Source organism: Anomalospiza imberbis, chromosome 3 (assembly GCF_031753505.1).
Source record: "Anomalospiza imberbis isolate Cuckoo-Finch-1a 21T00152 chromosome 3, ASM3175350v1, whole genome shotgun sequence".
Classification (NCBI taxonomy): Eukaryota; Metazoa; Chordata; class Aves; order Passeriformes; family Viduidae; genus Anomalospiza; species Anomalospiza imberbis.
This window is the reverse complement of record NC_089683.1, coordinates 54,809,543-54,835,509: the sequence shown is the minus strand read 5'-3', so window position 1 is coordinate 54,835,509 and position 25,967 is coordinate 54,809,543. Positions and strand designations below refer to the sequence as shown.

Here is a 25,967-nt window from a genome sequence, read left to right as displayed (position 1 = left end):
CTTGCCTCGTCACAAAATTTTGACTCTTTTAGGGATAGAGAATACTGGGGAATTGTGCTCTTCCCACACCTGCCAATTCTGCTTCTTCAATCACGAGAAAGGATCCTGCCTGCACACTGCTACTCTGCAAGTATGGCAAAAGACCAACTTAAGTGGGATCACAGCATATGTAGGGCTCCCTAAATCACAATCAGCAGAAATTAAATTCCTCACCACAACCAAGGGGCAAGGCCAGACCCACTCTCACTGGAAAGATGCTGTCAGCAAGAAAGGCAAGCACTTCCACCAATCTTAGGCTGATTTTAATATGCTTCAGTAGCACTGCAATAGGCTAATCCTGAAGTAACAAAGAAGAGAGAACAATTTGCATCCAAAAAGAAAGGGTTTTTTCCTATCTGGGCAGGCACAAGCAGGAAGGAATTGCTATCAAATTATATCCTTCCAAAAATAAAAATAATAGGAGCATTCTCTCATCACTGCTGAACAGAAAGCTAAGGTACCATCAGAAAACATATCCCTTTAGTAAGAGAGACCGACATTTTCCCAGTATATACCAATACCTCAGTCTTGTCTACAGTAATGTTTATCTACTTTATTCTTAGACACTCCTCAGGCTCTTCCAAACCTCCCCCCATCCCACTTCAAGTGCTCAAGAATTATCTCAGTACCAGAGGGCTTCCCACTGATTTCTCTACACTGCAAACTCAGTCTGCCTTATTATCTCCACTTGAGTAGGAAATTGCAGCTAAACAGACTTTTTTAAGGTGACACATAAATCAGCAACAGAGCCAGAAGTCAAGGCCTGCCAAGATGACGCTTATTGATCCAGAAGTTGACCTACAAGGCAACCCTGGCTCCAAATTATTTTGGCCAGAATATTTCTAGACACAAAACACTACTATCTCATGGGAAGCCCAAGCTAGCAAACAAATAAAAAATGGCTACCTGCCAAAAATTTGGTTCCAGTGAGTTGTTCAGCATTGCGCAGAAAGGCTGCAGTAGAAACAAGTGTGGTGCTAAGTGTTCCTGTGTGGGATTTACCTGCAATAGCCACAAAACTATTACTTTTCCTTCCTGAAACCCTCTGCCCACTTGTTTGCAAATTTAACAGCAACTACAGCAAATAGCACAAAAGGTTTTGTGGTAAAATACTGTGTTAACACTTAAGGGAAGACTACCATGAATACACACGAGGGAACCCAAATAAAGATCCAAAGGCAAACTTAAATCCAGCATTTCTTGCTTTTGCAGTTTTAATGATTTTAATAGTGGAATTTCCTTTTTTGGTCTTTTTTTTCTTTACATAAGGTTCACTCATTTTATGACATTGCCAAGTTTTAACCAGAAATCTATGGCAATGAAGCAGAGCAAGAGCTAATTAATTACATTAGATTGCAACAGAATAAAGTTAATTTCATGTGGAAAAACCAGGCCACTAGGTAGATCTGCTGAGGTTCACATATGGTCAGAGGAAGTCCCCATGTAACTTGCTTTCTGCTACCTAAGCTATTCCTTACCACCTTCCCTGAAGGGAATCCAACTTCTCTCTGGAGCAGCACCTTCCCAGTGCCTGCAGTGATTTAATCAGTTACAGGAGGTTGACATTTCCCATGGACACCACTCTTATGGACCTTCCCTGCCTCTCCGGATTCCAAGTGCAGCCCATGCCGCCATGAGAGAACAGCAACAGCGTTGCACTGTAAAAGAACTGTACGACGTTATCGCCCGAGACGCTACCAATGTTTCCGTAACAGTGTGAGAAAATAAGTTGTTCTAAAATCATTAATTATCCCAGGAAAGCTGGAACGCAACTTCAGAAAAGGCAGGTGGAAGATGTACTTTACTGCCTTGAGTAGCTGCGGCACCCCTGCATTCAAAACACAGCAATCCAAATCACTCTTACATTCTTTACAGCACTGCTGGAAATACCAAACACCACTGGCCATTATTCCACCATTCATATCCACTATTCTATTTGGTTTCCTACAATATTTGCTGCCCAACTTTATTTACAGGTTAATTTTTTCATCATTAAATTTTATTTTTTTTTCCTTTATGTTCAAGGACAATTTGCAAGCTGGAAATAACCAAAATTCTGTCCAGGCAGTGTATAACTGCTCACTTTCCAAACACTGCACTAGAAAATGCATTAAGAAGTATTTCATAAACTTCTGTCACTACAGTAGGAAGTGACTGTAAATTATTACAGCTTTTCCAATTTAATGAGTATATTTAAATCTTGAAGCCATGGTGTTACTGTGTGTACTCAGCACAGAGATTTAAAAAAAAAAGAAAAAAAAAAGAGAAAAAAGAGGAGTGTTTCACATTTACATTCACACCATGCAGAGTAACTGGTAAGCACTGATGTTTTTCAGATGAGCACACATTACTTTGCCTGCCACATGAAGGCATTCTGTAATTTGTAAACTATTTTAAATTCTACTGGAATTCAAGTTTTCTGTTTTATTTACACATCTTGAAAGAACTAATATACAATGCTAAAATTTTTGTTCAGTCTTCAGTGCATCATACTGTACAATTTTTAATTCTCCCCATTCCCTGTGTGATGTGAAATTCTAGCATTTTCCACAACTACTCACTATTTATCTGTCACATAGCATGCTCAAAGCAGTATTCAAGGAGTGAACTCGACTTTTGCTGAAGATTTTTTAACAAAATCTGTATAAGAATGTATTTCCACAGCTTTCTCCAACTACAAGTGACAAAACCCTAAGAATTAAAAGTGCCCAAAGTCGTAAGAAAAGAACATTTTCAGCATTTTACTGGAATAGAAACAGATTCAGGAATAAGAGACTGTGTCATGGCTGGGAATGGAAGCTTGATATCTTATTTGGCTCCCTCATTTTGATTCAACTGGGAAATAACAAAAAGAAATAATCCAAGTATCTATTCCTGATTTAGATGTTCTTCTGTACCATAAGAAAAGTTAGATTTAAGAAATTTTAAGAAAACATTGAGAAAAGTTATTTTTAAATGTTTCAAAAACATTTTGCTCTACTTACAATAGTATTTTACCAACTTTGCACCATTCAGGAACTCATATTCACAAAAATGAAGTGTTTCTAAAAAGAATCGTTGCTCATATATACTTGCCTGATAACCCCAGGCTGGATTTTAATAAAGCACACAATAAAAGAGATATCTTAAAACATGCATACATTAAAATAAGTATGACACGTCATCATGCAAGCAGTAAAGACAAGCAAATGCTATATTATTTATACAACTAAAAATAAGGACTTCAATAAGGTAACTCCCTAAAATGTCTATATTAGAAAGCAGCATTTCAATATTTTGGTATACATTTAACTTAATGTTAATATGCTGATAACAATACAGGTTTGCCAAAATGACTGTTCAATTTCCCCTAACATTTTAAGAAGACAAAAGACTAAATGTGAGAAATTAAACAATACTTTGTCAACAATGGCTATTTAAGCTATCGCTTATTATTTGCTATGAAATGCCTCAGACACTCTAATCTATTACCAAGCTGTAAAAATAGAATATTTGTGTTTAAGTATCTTGCTATTACAGTGTTTTCACCAGATTTTTCTAGCGCATTTCAATGTAAATACAAAACAATCATTTAATACCTTTAGTAGAACAAGTCTAGTACAATTTTTGAAAGACACATACAAGCTTACAAAAAGTTACTGCTTTGTAAGGTCATTTTCTTTAGGTTCAGGACACATTAATAAAATACTCTGTGACCAGGAGAGTTCAGGTAAATAATCCTCATTGACCCTATTCTGAGAATTCCACAAGGAGCATAACATATTTTCCATGACCACATTCACAATTTCAAGAGATTAGTCATTTTTAACCATTTTAACCATCACTATTTAGAAGCAGTCCTGAAATATGAGTCGTTACAATTATCATAAAAGCTTAGAAGTCCTTAGTATTTTAACAGCTCAAATTGCTTTTGGTATCTGTGTGAACACCTAGTCTCACTGAATCTTGATGTTCTCTGGTACAGTGACCTTCTTGGGCTAATTCTGCATTGTTAGAAAACGTTCTTCCTTCAGTCAGTCAAAATGGCTCCATTTCAATTTCATCCCTTTCATCCCTTCAACCCCTTGCTTTTGTATCCAACAAAAGGCAAACAAGCAAGCAAACCCCCAAATAATAACCCAAAAAGGAGCTGCCTGGCCTATACTCTGTATATTTCACCATTCTGGGTGCACTACTATTGCATCTCTGAGTGCACCTCCCCTAATGCTTGGAAGAAAGAAAGAATCTCTGTACAAAAAACAAATATGTTTGTTTCCAAATTAAAATAAATAAATTAAAAAAAAAAAAAAAAAGAAAAAAGAGCAGCCTTAAAATTAAGCTCATGCTTTCCTGAAAAGGACATAGTTAAGAATCTTCTATATGATTTCTTGAAGTCACCCTGAGCTACCTCCCAGCTCCTTTCCCTCACTTTACATGGAAACTTTTCCATTCCTCTACTCATTAGTGACTCTAACTTTGCTTCAGTTTTGTATGACACAGGGCAACCACAACTGAAAAAAGCACAAACCAGTGATTTATATGAGATTATTGTATTTTCTTGCACTGTTCCCTTTTGTATTGCTCAAATATTGCAATACTATGGTTCCCTTTCACACAATGTTGCATATTAAAATAGAAAGAATTTTTTAAAGCCTAGACTTAAAAATACAGAACTGTTCAGGGACGTGGATGTCCATCACAACATTGGCTATCATCATCACTATGACATGATGAAGTCTGAAATCCTGAAAGAAGCCAGAGAAACAAATAATGAAAGAGCAGCACTGGACTTCAGAAGAGGCATATGTTGGCTTGTTCAGAGATCTGCTTGGCAGGATTTTACAGGAGACTGTTTTAAAGGGGAAATAGGCCCAAGAAATCTGTCTCTCTCTCCAAGGACTTCACATGAAGAGAATGAGGCATGTCAATGTACAAGTTAGGCAAACGTGGATGAAGGCCATCAAGAATGAACCAGGGACTCCTGACTTAGTTCAAAAAGGAAAAGGAGGTAAGCAGAACATGGAAAAGGAAACTTCACAGACAAGATACATAGTGATATTGCTGTAGTATACAGTCATGGAATTAAGAAATCCAAAACTCAGCCAGAGAATAAACTAGCAAAGGTACAAGAAAGGCTTCTCTATGAAATGCAAACTGTGAAATTGAAGGGAATGGCTGATGAAATGAAGGGCAGGGTTGCCCGTCTATCTAGACCTCAACAAGCTGAAGAAGATGGGCTCACAAGATGCCATGAAGGTCCACCAAAGCAGGCACCTGAGACAGAGCATCTCCATGCACTAGTTCAGACCAGGGGCTGACTATCTGAGAGCAGCTTTGCAGAAAACCTGTGAGCTGAATGTGAGACAGCAATGTGCCCTGGCAGCAAAGGTGGCCAGGAGTACCCCAGGCTGCCTGAGCAAGAGGGCAGCCAGCAGGACAGGGGAACACAACATTCTCTTTTAGTGAATATTGATGAGAGCATGTGCAGGCTGCTGTGTCTGCTAGGAATCTTTCTACATGAAAGGCACTCTCATACTGCAGCAAGTCCACCAAACTAGATACTGGTTGGACTGTGGCAGACGACATGCAAGAAGCTGAGTGAATCCATTTCCTCAGTCTTAAGAAGAGAAGGTGAGATTTTACTGCTGTCTTCCAGCAGTTAATGGGAGGATATAGAGGGGATGGAGCCAGGTTCTTCTCTGATGTGCACGGGAGAAGGACAAGAGGCAGCAGGCATAAGATACAAAAGGAGAAATTCCAACAAAGTATCCATAAAAGAAAAAAATTACTATGAGCATAAACAATGCTGGAACAAGTTGCCCAGAGACACTGTGGTATCTCCAGCCCTGCAGATAACCAAATCCTGAGCAACCTGATCTAACCCAGCCTGAAGTCTGGGGTACTCAGTCTGGGTGGTGGCCTGAAGTCCTCTGCAAAGAAAATTATTCTGTAAATTTATTCTACTGTTCTGTGACTAAAAGCAAAAATTCAAACAAACCCACAAAAACAAACAAACAAACTACATAAACACCAACACAAAAACACATTCACAACATGTATGTCCCAAATTTCAAACATTTTTTAAATTTTTACTTCAACAATAGAAATCATACCAGGTATCAAAAGATAAAAAGTTGTTTTAAATGCCACGTATTTTCTTGTGAGATTCCTTTCAAACACAAACTACAAGCAAAACACATTAGTTTGAATTATACAAAAATATTGACTTTAATTAAGAGGGAATAGGTACAAGACAGTCTCTAATATCCAAACTGCAAGCACAGCAAAGGACACCTTCTGACGACAGATAAATAAAAAGAAACTGAAAACAAAAGAGTTATGACTGATTCAGGAAACTCAACCAGTGTGAAAAATGTAAGCAAAATTACTACTCCAATATAATTCAAATTTCTAAGCTGCAACCGGCTCAGAAGCACTCACTTTATTCATCTTTCTAGGCACCCACATAACAAAAGCATAGCAAAAATAAACTATTTTTAGAAATAAAAAGACCTAAGAATGCAAGACCGTGAGAGTCAATGACAGTATGAAAATTCTTAGTGAGACAGTAATATAATGCTCTAAGTGGACTGCATTTTCACACTTTTGAGATTTCTTTGGGATTTTGTGCATTTGATTAATTCTGTCTGTATAGTGAGGCAGTGCTAATTTATGCCTTCCTACGGGGATGATGGCTGTCTGTGCCAGCACCACAAACTGAATCAAGAAACTCCAGAGCTAAAACCTAACAGGCTACAGTCTCTTAACTCAGAACTGCAGATTCATGTTTTATTCATAAAAACAGATACCTACACACCAGCTTTTCAAATGCATCTTTTTGTCATTTAATATTTTTATTGAAAAAATTACGTATCTTACCTTTAGGTCACTTCCTGGCAAAGTACCTATGCCATCCTTCCAGTCCATTGCACTAAATACATCAAACTCCTGACCATTTCCACTAGACGCAGATTCATTCATGATGCATGTACTGGGGAAAAAAAAAAAGTTATCTGAAAATTCTGTAAGTGGTTTAATGCTTGTATCACCAGATATTTCTTCTAATGCATTTCACAGATTTGTATCACATGCTTCCCTCTGCACACTGGTAACATGGACAACTGATGACAAGGGTGATAATACACATGATGTAATAAAAGTAAGGGGAAATCTTTCTGAAACTTTGAAAATAATACCTGTTTCACACACTAGGAGGCAATGGGGCTGTACTGGAGAGAAAAGAAAAATTTCAAACAGCAAATAAATTGACATGAGGAAAACATGTCAAGCACACTTAAAAACATCTGTTCTAGGAAAGGCAAGACATGACTGCATGCCTCTACTAAATACATTTAGCACTGATTAACAGAACGGCATTTCCTTAATACTGGATAGCATGCTGATGTGAATGCTTTCCCTAAGTTCAAATTAAAATTTCAAAATTAATTTGAAACTGTCACTTTCCTGGTCTGACTCAGGACACTTGAATATACTTTATCTGTTTCCATAAAAATAAATTTTGAATTGCATTTATTAAAACTTATTTCCATGTAGAGAAGCACATATATACTCCAGAGAAACCTACTGCTTTGCAAGAATTGACTTTACTGGATCCCTCTGTTTCAGAACAGTGAATGGAGAGAAGATAATATTTACCTTCAGAAATAGTGCATCTGGACATCCCTCTCTGTGATAAAAAATTTGCACAAGCAACAGAAGTACATTGCATTTGCCTCTGACCCCTGGCTTCAGCTCACCTGCCACAAACACACCATCAGTTGCACTGAACTGCAAGTGTTTCTAGCAGCCAGTTGTGAGCGCCACCAACTTTCTCCTGTCCACTTCTCACAAACCCAGCAATCCTTAAATCTGTGGCCTGGAACCTAATTTACTATTTGTGCCATGTGGAATCTGACTTATTAACTTTGTTTCTGAAGAAATGCTGCACTATGCCTAGCAGCTGAAATAATTTGTGGCAAAATTAGCTGTCATTGTTTGTGAACTATTAGCAAAACCTCAACACTTTTGAAATTTGCACTTTCCGAACTTTTTGGAATGTAAACTCTCTGAACTTTTAAATGAACACTTTCTAAGCCTCATACCCCATCTGGAGACTGCAAACTTTTGCTGCAAGCATCAATATTTGAAATTCAAATAGATAGAGAACTTCCTCAGAGTTTAACCTTGTTTTCTAAAACCCTAAAACCTAATTTCTAACTTAGGTCCCACTCTGAATCTGCAAATAGTAGAGATCTTGACTTTTCACAAAAAAAAAAAAAAAAAAAAAAAAAAGCGCTATTTGTTCACTCTGATAACAGAGAAAGATGCAAACCAAGCAGAAGTAAACTCAGGTCATCTAGAAGCTTTTTATTGAAAGGTTGAGGAGAAAAACACTTACTTAACTTAGATGGATGAAAAACAATTGAATTTACATTGTATTCATCAGAAAAATCGTATCAGTCACTGTAACATCACCACTACAGACACATACTAGTTTGGTTTGGGGCACACAGTCTGAACTCCCTTTCATTTCTCCTTGGTTTCCTCTTCATTTCTAGCAGCAGTCTTTAAAAACCTGAGCAACTCACTCCATGAGTTCTTTCATTACACTACAACAACTACACAGTTATCAACAAGATAACAGGAGCTGGACCTGCTCTGGATACTGCTAAGAGTAAAAGCCTTTGCATTCCCCTTTATTTCATACAATAGGTGGGGTTCACAGAATGCTTTTTGAGCAAACTTCACATCTTTCACATGACAAGTTTGAAGTAAGAAGAACCAAATGATTCAACGTGTCTTTCCCACCTTTAAGTAATTCTCTGTGAGAAAGTATTGAAAACCATAAGAAAAATGTACAAGAATTCATTTTAAAAACATCAATAAATCTAAACAAATTCTGCAAACTGAGAAATTCCCCAAAGCCATAAATCTCATCTTTTATAATCCCAGGCAAAATCCACCACCCTACCTCAGGGCAAGCTCCTGCAACACAACTTAGAATCTCTGTTTGATCTGAGCACCAAGTACCACTGCAAACAAATTCAAGCAGGCTTGACCAAACTGAACTGCAGCACAGTGGCAGAAGCACAGGCCTTCCCTCAAGAATACATGACCCAAGCTGCTAAAGAGTAGCTGAAAAATGGGATCTCTCCAGGCACCCGTGAAGTTTTAAGGACACAAAACATGCTGGTTCAAGCACATTGGTGGAACAAGCTCCCTAGGATTAGTAAGGCTAAGTAAAGGCAAAGCAGTGTTCTGCATTAACTGAAATCTCTAAATAATCTTAAATTATCATTCTATTTAGAGGACACTTCACTCAACCCTCCTGTGGTTTATTACAGAAAATATGCTCCAATGATTTCTGTGGAAGGTATGATAGAAGTTGGGAAAAGACTTGGAAGGCTGTGGAGAAATGCTACCTCTCAGCAGCTGCTGAGAGCAAGGAGCATCAGACAGTACAGCTGCTCCATCAGATGCTGTCATCTCCCATAGTGCCACTCCCATTACAGACACGAAAATTACTTGGGGGCTAGAAAACTGAAAGAGTCTAGCCTACTTAGAAAGGGAGTAAACCATGAAAGGTAATGAAAAATTGGTAACAGAAATGTTCAGGGCATACTTGTCTCAAGAAAACATACAAAGTCTGACTTAATTGCACATAAGAAACTTTCCTCAGGTAACAAACAGCAATAATGATACATTCTGAAGATGTCTAAAGACATTCATTATTGCTTTCCTTTTGAAATTAATGTCAAAGGCACAATCTGTGTATGTTTCACATTCTGCAGCCTTCAGAAGTGTTGTTGGTGGGAATGAAAAGGTCACAGGGCAACGCAGAGAGAAATTAATTTACAAAAAAGAATCACTTTTAACAAAGTATCTGTTTCCAGCTTTCCTAAGTTTGAACAGATGAAAGATAGGCCTTTATCTCTCTACTAATGATAGTAAGAAACAAGATACAGATCAGTAAAATTGTCACAGCACTGAGGTACTAAAAAAGGAAGAACTCATTGCAATAGCTACATCTAAATCTCAGAACAAAGAAAACTAAAGAATGCCTTATCTACTCTTTTAAATTTTTGTTTTTAAAGCTCAGATGTAGTTCTCTGAACTAGTATAACTCCTTCTATGAGATTTCATCTGGTATCATTGCTGCTGCTGCTGCACTGCCAGAAAAGTAGTAAAAATACTAGATGAATAAGGGGCCTGTCAGTGAATGCCATCTAATGTGAAGGAAAGGACATAATAGTAAGTACTTGGAACAGTCATCTTCCAAAAGCATCTCCAAAATCTGCCTTCAGGGATGTAACTATCTCAGCCCTCACAGCCTTAAGAGAAGTGTGCTGTATATTAATAGTTCAACATTAGCTTTGTTTCAGACACATGTAATAAAGCCATTAAAATAAACAAGCTCATTTAATAAGATTAAGACACATCCTTTAGAAAAACCTTAATTTTTACCAACAGGTTCAACAATAAATGTGTACCTCACAGAAGAGATACTTACTGAGAATAACAGTACTAAAAATTAGGTAGTTTCATCTGGTGAGAGACTAAAGATATAAAGCAAAGAAGCAGGACGGAATATGCCAATTAGACTTAGAAGTAGTTTTTGAAGTAATTATAGGGTTATGTAGTGAATACATCAGAAAGTAGTAATAGGAGTCCTTCTTCCACTCAGCACTTTAAAAAACTACCTGACCCGTACCCGAATTTTTAACATCTAAACTGATAACTGCATGATTTCTAACCAGTGGGGTCAACTCAATACTGGTCACTGGGCAGCAGAAAGAGCTCAGCAGTAAAGCCACCAGTCATTGTTGCGAGCCTGGTATAACATGTCTGCAATATTTGCCTCTTCTTCTTATGCATCTCTGTATTTTTGAGGATTTGTGTAGCTGCCATGACAAGACAGCCTAGCAGATTCGCCCCATACTGATCCTCTCTCTAGCTAACAGCTCCTATGAGAAGACCCAAAACTGGGAACACAGAGCCAGAGAAGATCACAGCAAGTGACATCAAGAGTGAGTTCCAAGAGAAAAAGAGATCCCAAGAGAGACAATATCCTTGTACAGGCAAGCCATGCTCCCTCTGCCTCACTGGTCTGGGTGACACTAGCATTGATGGATGTTCAGAAATAAAGGCAACAGGTTAGCATTTTTGTCCTAATATTGTATACATTTACTTTAGACATCTCCAAGGCTGCCTGGTGTAGCACTCATGAGCTAAAAGGACACATTTTCCCATACCCAGTAAATAAGGAAAACAAAGTGGATCTGAAGGGAACAACTCAGTGTACCAGAGCTGCAGATACATCAACTTCTAGACACCAGGGACAAGTGGATACTCAGCTTAGTTTTATTTAACATGTAAGAATGTGAATATTACCAGCACTGACTTGTTACACTCCCAAAGCCACATGAAGCAGAATTACTCCTTGCAATGTAAGTCCCCTATATTTGACAACAGAAGTGATTTTGAGCTTCATGACAGCAAAAACAAAGCCAATTGGCTGTAAACCCACTGGGGTGAACCCTGCTTCTGTCTTCACAGTCCTCTCTTTGAGCTGGGCACACCTCACACTTGTCTCTTTCTCACCCTTCATATTTTTGCACCAGACTCTTCACTTACAGAAAAACAACCACAATAGGAACAGTGCAGGAAATGGTAAAATTCTTTGATGCTACCCACCACATTTTAATATGTGTTGTTCCTTGTACTGTTTAAAGGTTTAATTATTTTAATATTTCATTAAAATAAGTATTTTCAGATACTCATTTTCCTCAAAATTCTTATTTGGAATCTTGTTTGGAAACTACTAGCTCTACCATGTTTCTATTCTCTGTATCAAAAAGTTGTTTGAGTAAATTTCACTATTTTGCCTGTTGCTCATGAAGTTTATTACAAGCAAGGTATTTTAAAGATCAGATATAGCTTTTATATGTATTCACAAAGGGACACAGCTTAAAATTCTTTGCCACTCAAAGGTTGGAACAGGAAAAGGACCAGAGTTCCTATTGATGAAGTTCCCTTAGCATTATTTAATCTTATTTTATCCGTTGCTACTCTTCTGACTACTAGGTGCTCCAAGGCTACTGCGTATGTTCGCTCCTGCTTCCCAATATTTTGGCTTTAAACCTTTTTTCCCTACAGGAAGAATCTAGCCACAAAAGCACTAAAAAATGCTGTGAAGCCTGGGTCTGCACCAGCATTTAAAGGAGGTTCCTGCTGTCCTCATCCAAGTCTGCAAGTTAACACAGTTATTGTTGTACCATTGCTGGAGACTGGGTAACAATTACACACAGCCTTCATCTACTGCCTCATTTCCAAATATCCACAAGACACTACAACAATAGTTACCCAATACCAAAGCTATTCTGTCATCTAATGAAATTTACCACTGTTTATAAACAGCCTGTACCTCACACTAGAAAAGCACTTCCTCTGCAAAGCTTTCATGGTCCCCTTATTTCTATTATTGTCTGTGCAGGCCTGAGTGGAGATTTAACCTACTCAGATAGCAAGAGTTGTATACAACAACTTTGAAAAAGACTTTCCTATGTCTTAAATTCTCTTAATTGCTTGAACCAGGCACAGAAAGTTACAAAAAACTTCTCTGTTTATTTGTTCCTTCTTCCTTCCCCTATGCAGACACCGCCTGCACCGAATCTTCACACCTCCTATCACCTGACCTGTTTCAAATTATTTCCTACCCAAAGTTAATACAATATGCATCTGAGCATCCCTTTTGTCTGACTCATGCCCTCCTCTTCCTCATCTGCCAGTTATTATCAGATGCCACAAGCTCTGCTGTTCATAAACAATTAGTTCACATTTTGTAGCTCCTAAACACATGCAGCAGGTTACTGCATTTATAGACTCCCCCTTCTCCCCCATTCATAAAGAGCTGCTGGCATCTCCCATTGTGATGAGCGGTCCTACTACTGGAACACAAGCTATGACTACACACTTTCTTCAGTAAGCCTCATGCCAGCTCATCACTGATTCCTCACACCCATCACTCACAATCCATCATCCTCCTTACCAGCAGTATTAAAAAACAGACAAGATTAAATTGAACAGCCCACTAAAACTCAACCATCTCTCTTCGCAGAACAGGTGATGTCCAAAAAAAAAAAAAAACCCTCAACAAGTTAGAGGAAAAGAAGTCATCACAAGTTATCGAAACTTTTAAAGAAATACTCTAAACTGAAGGGAAAACATACACCACAAATTAAATCAGAGTTTATTACCATTGCCCAACTGACAACAAGGACCATCTGAGACGATTGCTTCAGCCATCTTCACTACAGCACCAGTTCAGGAGACCACAGCCAAAGCTGCTGAAGTCTCACCGGGAAATAACACCTACCCGGCACCACCCGGATAAAAGTGGAAAGCTCTGCTGCCTTCAGCCACTGCTTTCAGGGAGTTTCTCTTGTACAGAGACATCATCATAGAGACTTCTGGGAACGTGGTAGCTTTCATGGTAAAAAGCATTGGTTCCTGAACAGCTTTAAGATTTGCACTAAGAAAACTGTGTTACAATCCTGAGCACTGACTATTTCCTAAAATGACATAGGCTAAACTTTTTATATCATGAGCCTTATTTATGCTCACCACCTGATTTTTAGCACCCACGACTGAGCATCCATTCATGAGTAGAAACAGCAAAGATGATCAGTCCAGTGCCACTCAACTATACGGAATAAAGAAAATAGAACAAAACTGAAATGTAACTCCTGCTGCCTTTCGCTGTAAAGCTTTTACATCGCGCTGCTAAAGCACAGGTAATTAAAAGACATGGAAGGGGCCGTGACCCTCACGCCCCGGGGGAAGCTGCCGCATCTCCGGGGGCCTCCTAACGCGCGCACCGCTCCTCAAGCCTAAAAACCCCGGGGACTCGAGCCGCGCTCTCGAATGGGACAAGCGACACGGCCGCAGGGCGCGCCCCCCGCCGCTCCCGCGCAGGCCGTGCCCCCCGGCGGGGCGCGGCGGTCCCGGCAGCGCCCGCCCGGAGCCGCCTGGGCCGCTCCCCGCCCGCTGCCCCTGCGCCCGGCGCGGCGGAGCGCGGCGGCGGCCGGAACGCTGCGGCGAGGCCCGGCGGGCGCGGCCGCCGCTCCCCGCGCCGGCAGCCCGCGGCCTACCAGCAGAGGTCCCTCCTTGGCCAGTTTTGCGGCGTGTTTTTGCTGCACTTGAAACTTTCTGGAGAAAACCCGGGCTCAGGTCCGCGTCTTCCCCAGGCTCGGGCAGAACCGCCGAGACAAAAGCGGCCGCCCGGCTCCTCGGGAGGAGCGCTCGGGGAAAGCGGTTCTCGAGTCTCTCCGTTTCCCTCCCGAATTTGCCTTTTTATCCTTCGCCCCCGCCCCGGGCAATTAAACAGAGCGGGGGAAGAGTGCCCCCCTGCCCCGGCGAGGGGGCGGCGGTGGGGGCGAGCGCGGTGCGGGCGGGGGTGGGAGAGGAACTGGGTGTTAAGTGTTCCTGAGGAAGTTGCACAACGAGAGAGGGACTCTGCTTGTTTACCGGGTCCCTCGCTTTTTTTTTCTTTTTTTTTTTTTTCTTCCCACCCCCCCCGCTTTCGCCTCCACCCCCCGGGACCGGGATCCGGGAAAAGGAGGTTGCCTCCGAGCGAAAGGAAAAAAATTTTAAAAAATGTTACCTTCTCCTCCCTTCTCCCCTCCCCCAGCGCGGAGGAGAAGGAGGAGGAGGAGGGGGGCGAGCTCTCTTTTTTCTAGGGGGCTGCGGGGACCCGCTCCTCGGCCGCTCGCAGCCGATCTCCGGGCATCCCTCGGCAGAGAAGTCACCCCTTCCCGCGGGAGGGGCCGGCACACGCCGCCTCCCCGGAGGGCTCGCCCCCGCCCGGCCCCGCAGCCGCCAGCGCCCGGCCCCGCGCTGCAACTTTTTCTCTCACGCTCTCGCGTGCGCCCGCTCCGACGGGGAGGGGGGGAAAACCATGGGGGTGGGGAGCGGGCGCCGCTGCGGCCCCGACGCGGCGCCCCCCGCCCCGGGCGCTGTAGCCCCGGCAGCCTCTCCGAAGCCCCGGCCAGGGGCGGGCGGCCGCTCCGCGGGAGCGCCTTCCCGTCGGCCGCCGCTCCCTCCCCCCCCCCCCCGAAAAAAAAAATCGCTTTCCGCCCCCCCCCCACCGAAAAAAACACCGCCCCACACGCGCTAGCGAGAACAAGTGTGCCTATATCCTGTTGTTATATGCACCGGCTGCGGAGACGGGGAGGGAGAGACGGGCATGTGCGCGGGGGGCCGCTCCCCCACCCCGGCCGCACTTCAGGCGAGAGCGCGCAACTTAACAGAAAAGCCGCGTCCTATTCCCTACCCCTGCCTGCCCCCCCCAATCCCCCCGCTCCCTGCCCCCGTCGTCGGCAAAATACGCACTCACGTGTATGTGCGCTCTCACACACCGCCGGCACCCCGGGGCCAGCCCCCGGCAGCCCCTCGAGGCCGGCCCGCGGAGCCGGCGGCCGTGACAGGCGCCGGCCCCCGCCGCCGCACGCAGCCCGAAGCGGGCAGGGGCCGTTCCCCCGCCGCCTCACATGTCTGCCGCAGCGAGCGCGGCGCACGCACCGCACAGAGGCAGGAACTGAGCACTCGAGCAAAAGACTTTTTTTTTTTTTTCCGTCTCTTAAAAAAAAAAAAAATTGCTACAAGCTTGCCTTTTTTTTTTTTTTTGTATGTGTATGTGTGTGCAAACTTTCCCCAAAATGGCGGAAATTGGGAGATGATTATATTTTAAATATCTCTCGCACACAATCACACAAAGTGCAGGAGCGACGGAAAATACAAACTCTCTGCTGCGCGCTGGTAGAGGCCTTCGCACACGGGGACCCACGGCACATTCAACCGGTATATCCCGGCAGCCGCCACCTCTCGCCGCTTCCGACCAAAAAACCCTTTTTCGCACCCCTCTCCGCTGCGCATTGCCCCCTCGCAGCCCGCACTTCTCCCCGTCCTTCAGCCTGTGCGAACAAAGAGCCGGGGCTGCGGAGGGGGGGCTCGGGTGGCAGCGAGCCCCCTCCCTCCGCTCCGCTCCCTCCCCGCCCGGCGCTCACATGCACACCCGTGCCCCCCCACCTTCTCCCCCCGCCGCCCGGCCGCGGCACCCGCATCACATTGTTCCCAACAGCACGGCGGTGCCCCGTAAGTGTCATTAAATGGAGCCAACTGACAAGCTCATTGGTGGGGCAAGTCTGCAAAATGTCTCTCCCCTTCCCTTCCCCCTCCCTTCGGAACCCACTCCCCCCCCCCCCAAAAAAAAAGGCCCCCCCAAACACATTTCCACAGCTCCCTCCCCCGTGTATATATATATGTACATACACATACGTGCGTGCGTGCCTGTGTATGTATATAAATATACAGCGCATATATATATACATGTACTCCCTTCATGTGTTTGGGAAGAGAAAAAGAAATACCAGGCACCTCTCTCTTTCTTTTGTTCCTCTTTCACACTCGTACACTTATGATTTAGTGAGATCCCCGGTGCCCCGGCCGCTCCCCAGCCACTTGCGAGTCACTTGCCCACTTTACCCGGCATTAACTTCCATCCTTTCTGCTCGAGGTGGTCGGGGAGAAGCCCCCCTCCCCTTCCCCAGATACGTTTCGTAAGGGAGGGAGAGGAGGTGCGTCTGTCCCTTTATCTCTCGCGCTCTCTCTAACTTTCATCCTCACCTAGGGGGAAAATTAAAACCCGTCACCAGCCTTTGCCATCGCGGCTCCCTAAACGGCTTGCGGATCAGATCGGAACCCGCCGCTCCTTACCCCCCCAAATTCTCTCTTTCTCCGTCTCTCGAGTAGTCCTGACAAATATGGTCCAGGGCTGCGGGCACAGTGAGCATGCGCCCGCGGAGCCAGGGCTGGGGAAAGGGGAAACTGCCGCCGCCGCCGCCGCCGCGGCTCCTCTTCCTCCCTCGCCTGCGCTGCCGCTGCGCCCCGGCCGCCCGCAGCCGGCACCCGGCAGCCGGCACCGGCGGCGGGCATCGCCCTCACCGAAAACGCGGCTGCCGACAAGGGCTTCGGCGGAGGTGCATCCTCCCCCTGATTTACTGCCGACGCTGGAGGAATAATAAGGAGACTTGTGCAGCAGTCGCGCGCTATTTTGGGCGCTTTCAAAAATAACGCCTTGCACTTTTCGGGGAGGGGGAGGTCCGGTCCTAGGGGGTCCCGCCAGGTGTTGCTGAGGTTAGGTGTTGGGCGCCGGGGAACCGGGCAAGCCTGTCTGTGGCTCTTGGCCCCATCCTCTGCGCAGAACAGACCTGGGGCAGAGGCAGAACAGCTGGGCACCAGTAAGGGAAGCGCGGGTCCTGCGGGAGAGGGGCTGCCCTCCGCCGCGGCCGGCGAGGGGATTCCCGAGGAGATGGTCTGAAGCCAGGCAGCGCGGAGCCAGGCTCCTCCTGCGCTCCCGAAATACGGGGTGCCTGCGGTATGGACACATTCCTTGTGATGGGCCTCGTCTCGTTTACAACCTAGCCAGCTCACCTTCTTGAATACTCTCCATCGGTGCCCTGTATTCCTAAAGACAAATATCATCCTCATTTATTTTCTGTCCCTGGTTCAGAAAACAGTGAAAACTGAAGGCCCTTGTTATTTCATGGGAATGCCCAGGATGAACTTCACCTGCAAGGAGATCTGTTAGCAAAAGAGCATTACACAACATAGACCTGTATAAGGCCTAAGTGTACTGGGAAAGAGGGAGGATGGAGGATTGTGATCAGATGTAAATATGATACTTTTTAAACTGTATATATATATATATATATGTCGTTTGAGGCAAAGTATAAAAAACACAGAACGCAATCTTAATTATACTAATCCTAAATTTTTTTCCGACCACACAGCATCTCCCTAAAAGTAATTCTGTCCTGAAGGCAAAAATTGACAAAGTAAATTCTGAATTTTTGATAGTTTAGCATATTATTATATATCTCTTAAAATAACTCTAAAATCTCAATACATCTTTTGTTAATCCCAGTAGTGATCAATGACCAAGCTTTGTCTTGCTTTTATACATGCTCCCTTCTACAAATACACTTCCAACTTTGGCCCAAATTACTAGAACAGAATTAATGATAAATACTAATAGGCAGCCAGTAGTAAGTATCAGTTGAATATCAATAGAAATAAATACAAATGACAAGACTAAGTACAACCTTTTAGGTATTATGGATGCATACTGGATTACCCTCTCATCCCCATGACGGGGACAGCATTGCACTGGACACGAGACAGAGATGCTCCATCTCTTACAAGACTTCCTAGCCTCAGCTTCTGTTCAGCAGAGTATTTACTTCAGAACCTGTGTTAGAATATTTAAGAACCAAGCTTGACAACTCTGTTCCCTTAAACTATGTCCATGTTCAAACAGTTCAGACAATCAGGCTTTTGCCATACTATCTTGACAGTTTCTGTCTATTTAAATGATTTTTTTCACAGCAGTAGAAAGGGGCTCATAATTAAGTATTTGCAGAATTGGTGCCTAAGCAAAATACATTATAGTTGTTTTATTATGAGCAATGATAAGAATACTCACATCCCTTCAGCTCAAAAGGCATTGCATATAGGCTGCAGTTTTCATCAATAAACATATGTTCATTAGAAACTAATTACAGAAAACAGTATTAACCTAATTGTAGTAATTAGTGATAACATATATTTTAACTCTTCTAAAACACAGATGCAAAAAATAGTAAAGGATGAGAAAATTCCTACTTTCCACCAGTGCACTCTTACTTGAGGAAATTTATGTGTTAGAAACAAAGAATAAACTGTAACTGAAGTCATTCAGCACTTTTTTGAAAATTATTTCCCAGTGTTCCCAATGTTCAATGTTGTTGAAATGTCTTAAGTCAGACAGTTGCCAAAGAACTAGATTATTCTATTGTAGCATTAAATTAGCTGGGCTCTGCAGAAGATATTCAAAGAATGGTGCAATTTGGTGTACTTTCAAACTCTTTAGGATGCTTGACCTGTACTGATTATTCTCCAGATGATATTGATGTTTTGGGGGATGGTATAACATACCCTGTTAAGAAAATACATTTCTAAGAGTACAACTGGTTATCTGCCATTATTTTATTTATGCTTGAAAGACTTTGTCCCTTTCCTCTGAAAATCTTAAAGGGAAACATACTCATGTGTGTGACTATTAGAGAGTAGCCCCTTACAGAAAATTACACAAGTGGAAAACCTCCGTGAAGGATGTATATTGGGAGTAGCAACTGAAACCAAGGATTTGAAACAGCACATAGCTGCCTTATTGGGTCAAACGGATAACTCTTTGATTAAAATAAAAGGACATATGAAATTAATAAAGGTACCTTCTGTTCTCTGTCTCTTCTTCGATCCTTGCCCTAATCATAGTGTGTCAGCTCATGATGTATAATAAACCCATTATTTTGTCAATAAAAATTTATTGAGTAAAAATAGATTAAGTATTTTTCACATATGCTCTTTAAACATTAGTTCTGTTGCCATTTTATTTAATACTAGAATTCCATCTGTATTCCAAAGGCAGAGAATTTCAAACACTTGTTTTCTATATGTAAGTATGGCATTTAATATGATTTTGGCAGTATGTTTAATGACAGATTTTGGAGTAGCTAAATTTGGTCTCTCTCTGAGTATTCTTGTAACTCGTTGAATAGGTGTTTGTGCTGTAGCCAAATACTGATTATTTTTCTAAGAGCATGTGCATGAACATCCATATACATGGCTTCCAAAATCCAAATCTTGAGTACCATTTAAGGGGGTGAGAGTAAAGTAATGTACATTACCCATTCAGTTTGCATATTGGGTTTGTGTGATCTAATGGCTCCTCAGCAAGTATCTACATAAACCGAGAAAAAGAGAATCCATATTTACTTTTTACTAAATAATTTGACATTTCCGGGATCTTCATTTCTATGATACAGATTAGCATGCCTTAAAGATGGCCTCGTTAATCAAAAATAGCCTGCATGGGACCTTTTTATCACACTTCTAATAACCTGTGCAGCTCATTGTGTGACCTTTCTCACCCGTGACAGTCATCAGTCTGTCAAGTGATTCTTCCCCAACCTGGAGGACAGGAAATATGGTTTGAGGGCAATCACTGGGGAAAAAAATATTGTAAATGTTATGTAAAGCTCTAAGCCGGGAAAATGGAAGTCTGAAAGCTTTAAGAAGTTGCAAATGAAGAGAGAAGGTGTATGTGGTTATTTACCAATTGAAGCAAGCATATTGCGGTCCATGGTAATTCCAGCTCCTCTCAACAGTACTGTCTCCCTGTCCAAAGAACTTGATGTCCACACTGATGTTAAGAAATAATGACTCGACTTATCAATATAATCAGTTTTGCCACTCATCCTGGCATATTTATCAAAGTTGATACAAATGTCATGCTAAACTGGAGAGCCAGTAATACCTCCTAGCTTTCAGATCTGTGTGCCTGCCTGACTGCATCCCAACTCCCGACCACAGTGAGACTTGGGTGGGCAACAGTCTTTTTTTTTTTTTTTTTTTTTTCTGGGAAGAACACTTGAGCATGAGTACTTGAAAGAAACTGCAGTGTTTTCCAAAGAGATTTCAGCCCAACGTGCTCTGGATGTATGTGTAGGTGCAGCTTGGGAGACCTTGTTTCTGGAGACATTGATGAAGCCTTTGAAAATTCCTACTTTCACAAAGTTGCAAGACTACAGAGCTTTCCAGAGTTGGTCTTCATCCTAAAGAAATTCAAAGGCAGATAGGAAAGTTATGGGTCAGTTCAGGAATGAATCCAGAGCCATGCTGCATATTAAGGGTTTGGGGAGCTTCGGACCAGAATAATGAGTTGCAAAAGCAGAAAAAGTAATTTGTAAGCGTGAGTCAAATGCAAATTAGGAATACTGATGAGGTCTCTTGAACCAGAAGAAGGCTGAAGTTAGAAGCTTGGACATGTGAGTTGGACATTAGGGGAGAGCTTGGAGCACTGGCAGATCTTAAATGAGTTGAAGGAAGCAGGAAGGAGGTGGCCCCAGAGACAAGAGGTATGAAGATACAGCAGAGATTTTGTGGTCTGGAATGGATGATAGGCCCAAAGAAATGGGTAAGAACAAAGGTCCTGAGGGAGAGGAAAGGAGGGGGTAGTAAGAAAAGAGACACACCACAGAGGAGGACAAGTGGTATGGAAAGGGGCAGAGTGTAAGTGGGTCAAGAAGAGAAAGGGGGAAGAGGGAGCCTGTGCTGGGCAAAGTGGGAAGTAACAGGAGATTTGCAGTCTTTAAAAATGGACTTTCCTAGATGTAGTTTTAAGGGATAATAATGAGCAATATTGTGGTTATGAGTGGGTAAGAGGGTAACCACCACAGCTTTTTTTGGCACAGAACTGTATTCATGCATGCTCTTTCCTAAGGTATGTGGGCACACTCTGCATATGAGGGCCGTTATCATTTCCCATAGTAGAAGGCTTTGACTCCAGCTGTGCATAAGATTATAACAGCCTTGCATCAGAGCATTACTTTGGACAGTCTGTTCAGGCTGGATACTCCAGACCTGTCATCCAAAAGCTAGTAGTCACTCTGAGAGCTAAGGCTGTATTTTTAATATGCACAAAGTAGGCAAGTTGATGAGGCAGCACAGAATAAACATCACTCTTGGGAACAGAAGCTGAATGAGAAAGGGTTGCAGTCTTCACTTCTTAGGTGGAAAACAATTCTGTTGAAATAGGCAACAAAAGCAGAGGTTATTTTAATGATTGTTTATAGAATTTTTAGATCTATAACTGCTGCTGAAAAATATCTGGAAGTGAATAAATAGCTCATCCTGTGGGTCTGCTTGGACAGTAAAGCCTGACAGCATGGGGAAAAGAGGAGGAAGTCCCATCCAAGGTCCATAAAATACAATGGCAGGGTGAGAACTTGTTCTAACTTGCTCTCCCTGGAGAGCAATAGAGCAGTTTTCAGAGCAACATGTGTCAGACTTAGTGACTCACAGCCACATGTGGACATTCCTAGTAAAATATAAATTGGTCCAGCAGTAGATGAAGAGGAAAGAATCCCAAATATTGTTTGTATTAGACATAAGAGCAAATGATCCAAAGTATGCAAAGAGTCTTCTTTCTTTATTTTCGAAACTTTTTATCTATTAGTGTGTTCAAACAAGTAAATGGCACCTTTTTTTCCTTTATTTTTTAGTACTCATGGTGACAGATTGCATATACCAGGCAATACATGCTTGATGTATGTGAGATAATGCAGAGGTTTTCTCTGAGCAAAGAGATCTCTCCTTGTAGAGGCTAATGCAAAAACCTGATGCCAACAGTTAAAGGCAGTAGAAGGAAACCAGAAATGCAGCAAACATTGAACAAAGCAGTTTTGGATGTTGATAAGAGGTTTTCCTTACCTGAGAATTCAGAATTAGGATTGCAGCAGAACAGGTATCCACTAGGCCTGCCAAATGTGACTGCAATTAAAGCAACAGACAAAGCATCTCCTGTTTGCTGTTAGGTCCAACAACCCATGTAGAACAACAAGAAGTGAGTCCTTTATAACATTTTTCCAGTGCTGTTGTGTCATGTGGACACACAGCAATAGCATTCCCCTCTTTGACAAGCAACAGAGAATATTAATGGAGCATGTTTCTGCAACTGACAACGAATGGACTATTCAGATTCTGAGAAATTTATATTCCATTGCCAATGATCCTGAGTCATCAGGCTTTGTGGAGTCAACTCATACATTTCCTGTGCTGGCACAGTGGGCATTGTGCTCTCATTGATCTATATATGTAAGTGAATATGTAAATGTAAATAGTAGCTTCAGTCAGTAAAAGGGAGTTTTTATTCTGGACTTTAAAGCTATGTGCAAACCCCTCATGCTAGGAAATCAGTCTGCCAAAATCTCATTTATTATCTAGAATATAATGACAAATGCGAACTAATATTCTTAGTAAAATAATTACAGACAATAATAAGAGGTGGGAGTACCTGTTTGCTGTAGAATTCAAGGTTCGACAAACACGCTTCAATGGAGAACTTGGTCTCCTGGCTACCACAACAAAGCAGGCAGGATATTCTTTTTGCTTTGAGCACAGAGCTGTATACGTTAGTAGTCTGTGCAGGCTGATGCCTATTTGTGGAAGAACCAACTCATGTTGGTTTACATTTGCAGTTTCCCACAACATGATTTGATTTCAATATCCACTGATAACAGAACTGATGCATGCTCTTAAGCATTCAAGAGGAACTGAACTTCAGAAAAGATACTTTTGCTGAAACTAGTTCATTTTCACATGTTCCAAGATAAGCTTCACGTGGCACTTTACATCAAGCCCTCCTAGCTTCTTACCCCCCAGGGAATTCTTGCAAATCAAAATCCTCTGTGCCTTAAATTTTAGAAAGAAAATGATGCAGCATGGGAACATCAACTGTATAATCATTAATATCATTATAGTACTGTACTGGGGAGCACATCTACCCTTCTTTACATAACCTCCAAATATTTAAACTGGAAAAATGAAGTTCAAACTGAAGGAATTTTAGATTTGCAGCGCATGAACGCTGCATTTGGGAGTGTTGATGAGTTCTCAGGGAACATTTAAAAGTTCCAAGAAAACACAGAAGACTTTAGGATCATGGGCTAAAAATGGATGATGGACCTATATGGCTCCAAAGAGAAAGTCTCTTGCCCTCTCACCACTCATTCAGGGACGCATGGATGCAAGTAGCAGTTTCATAAATACATTTGTTCATCCTGAAAGCACCATGCATATTCTTCACCTTACCGAAATAATTACAGTGATGTTGTTGTGTAAGTGTACTGCTAGGCACAAATTCACCTTGAGCTATTATCAATGGCTAACTTATGGCACCTCTGTTATGTGCTGAGTTTGGAGCCAAGGCTTTATAGAAAGCCAGTGGAGTGAAGAATGTCCTTTAGAGTGGGACTCAAACATGTACATGAAAGGTTTATTGCTTTTATTAAATGTACACTGAATTCAGATATGCACCTTACATTACAGCCTATGTGAATATCTGAACTGCAATTCTCAGTTCAGAAGTTTTGGTCAAAAACTGTCTCATACATTATGATGATATCTTTCCATTCATAATATCTCTGTCTTCTGCTTTGGATGAGATCGTTGTAAGCATCAATCCAATGAAAAGGAGATACCACCTAAATATATCTTAATGAGCAAGAATAGTATATTCTCTCTCAATATATATATATATATTTATAGATATTTATTTATTTATATTAAACTACCTAATCTTTTGGTAACTAGTAGGGTTGTTCTTCTCTATGGAATGTAAGCCAAGTTTCAGCTGGGGACAAATAATTGCATTATATAAGCACACATAAAAATAGACTGACCCACATCTATAACAATAGGATCATATTATAATAAAATGCTATTTCTTGTATAATTTCCTGAAGGCAGAAATCACCTATATCGATTGACTTGTATAAGGAAAGCCATGTCATATTTGGCTTATATGCTGGTTTACATTAACGTGAGCCAAAACATGAACTGTTTCTTTTTTGGTGCAGTTCTGTTCTGTAGTGAAGATGGGTATTCAGGCCTGAGTATCATGATTTGCATTAGTATCAGAAGATTGGTATAAGATCACATGGTCTGAGAAGAAGAATCTGCATCCAAAAAAGACTATGCAAAATTAAGTTTCTTTTTTTGTTTGTTTTTGGTTTTTTTTTTTTTGTTTTTTTTTTTTTTTTATTTCTGGAACAGGCCACAGTGCTGTACAGTTTTGTTTAGGTTGCTACAACCCATCAGAATAAGGCTTTACTGAGCACAGTTCTGCACACATCAGGGAATCAGCAGCTGCAGATTTAAATAGGATAAGAAACATTATATAAACTTACTGCACATGCTGCTTCTCCTGTTGTAGTAGCTAATATGTCAAGACATGCTTATAGAAACAGACACATGCATATGTGCCTGGCAGACAAGGTAGGTGCTCGGCTGGAATGCAAACCAATGTGTATTTACAACTGCTGTTGCCACCCCTCTCTTGTACAGCCTGCAAATTCACAAGCTGACACGGTATATTCCAAATATTTTAAGTTGTAGTTTTCTTCAAAGCTAAAAGATTGAAGCATAACATGGTAATTGTGAATATTTAATATTTTACAATTCTCACAGAGTAATTTTATCAAGCAATATCTGTTTCTAAACCAACAGACTGTGTACAACAAGAATACCTTTCTTTAACTATAGCTGGCATAACTGGTGCTCAAAGCCATCTTATGAATCCATAACGCTTAGTTAACTCAGGACTAGTTTTCTTCACAGTAAGAGCATGATATACTCCAAGGTAATGAATATTTCCATGCCAATTTCTATTTTAAATTCTTAATTTTCTTGTCTATAATATTTATTTATTTATTTATTAATGTCACAAGAATTCTTTCAGAAGTCAGAATAACAGAGAAATTTTCTCCACTATTCTTTTATAACTGCCCCCTAATATTCTAATAGGTAAAAAAAAAATGTTGGTAGAAGCTAAGTGGGGAAAATTTCAGCCTCAAATACTTCTTTAAGTAATGAGTCACTGAAAATAGGGAATTAGAATGAAAACCATTTCTAACCTTGTTGCATTTGCCTCCTTGTAGCTCAAATATGGAGCTCACAATAGGAAGGGTGTGTGTGTATGTTTCTGCAGCCTAGACCTTTTTGCTTAACCAATAGCACATTAATCTAACCAGTCAAGTACAGCACAGAAAGAGATAAAACTGGGGTTTTTTTTCACTGCTTAGCTTCTCTACATTAACACAGATGTAAAAGTAGCCACTTGAGGCAAACTTAGGCTCCAGTTGCTACCTGAGCTTAGCTGAAAGTTTCATTTCAGTGTGCATTGACTCAAACTTATTTCAGCTGACGGTTAATAAGAGCCAAACTCAAGAATTCTCTATGGTGTAGAACCCAGATTTCTTTAAACTAACCAAGAGCACAAGGTAATCTTGCAC

General features: G+C 41.6%; 1 protein-coding gene across 8 annotated transcripts in view; it reads right to left on the bottom strand.

The window, feature by feature from the left end:
* Window positions 1-16,952, bottom strand: part of L3MBTL3 (L3MBTL histone methyl-lysine binding protein 3) — an 80,231-nt gene extending 63,279 nt beyond the window's left edge. Inside the window, exons 1-2 of one of the 8 annotated variants that reach the window (XM_068184466.1) lie at window positions 16,792-16,952; window positions 6,898-7,009 (exon numbers count right to left, since the gene is read on the bottom strand). In XM_068184466.1, the coding sequence (XP_068040567.1) occupies window positions 6,898-7,009; window positions 16,792-16,868 (189 nt within the window). In that variant the 5' untranslated portion in view covers window positions 16,869-16,952. The other 7 variants (XM_068184469.1, XM_068184467.1, XM_068184470.1 and 4 more) reach the window with 7 other exon arrangements.
* Between the last annotated feature and the right edge of the window lie 9,015 nt (window positions 16,953-25,967).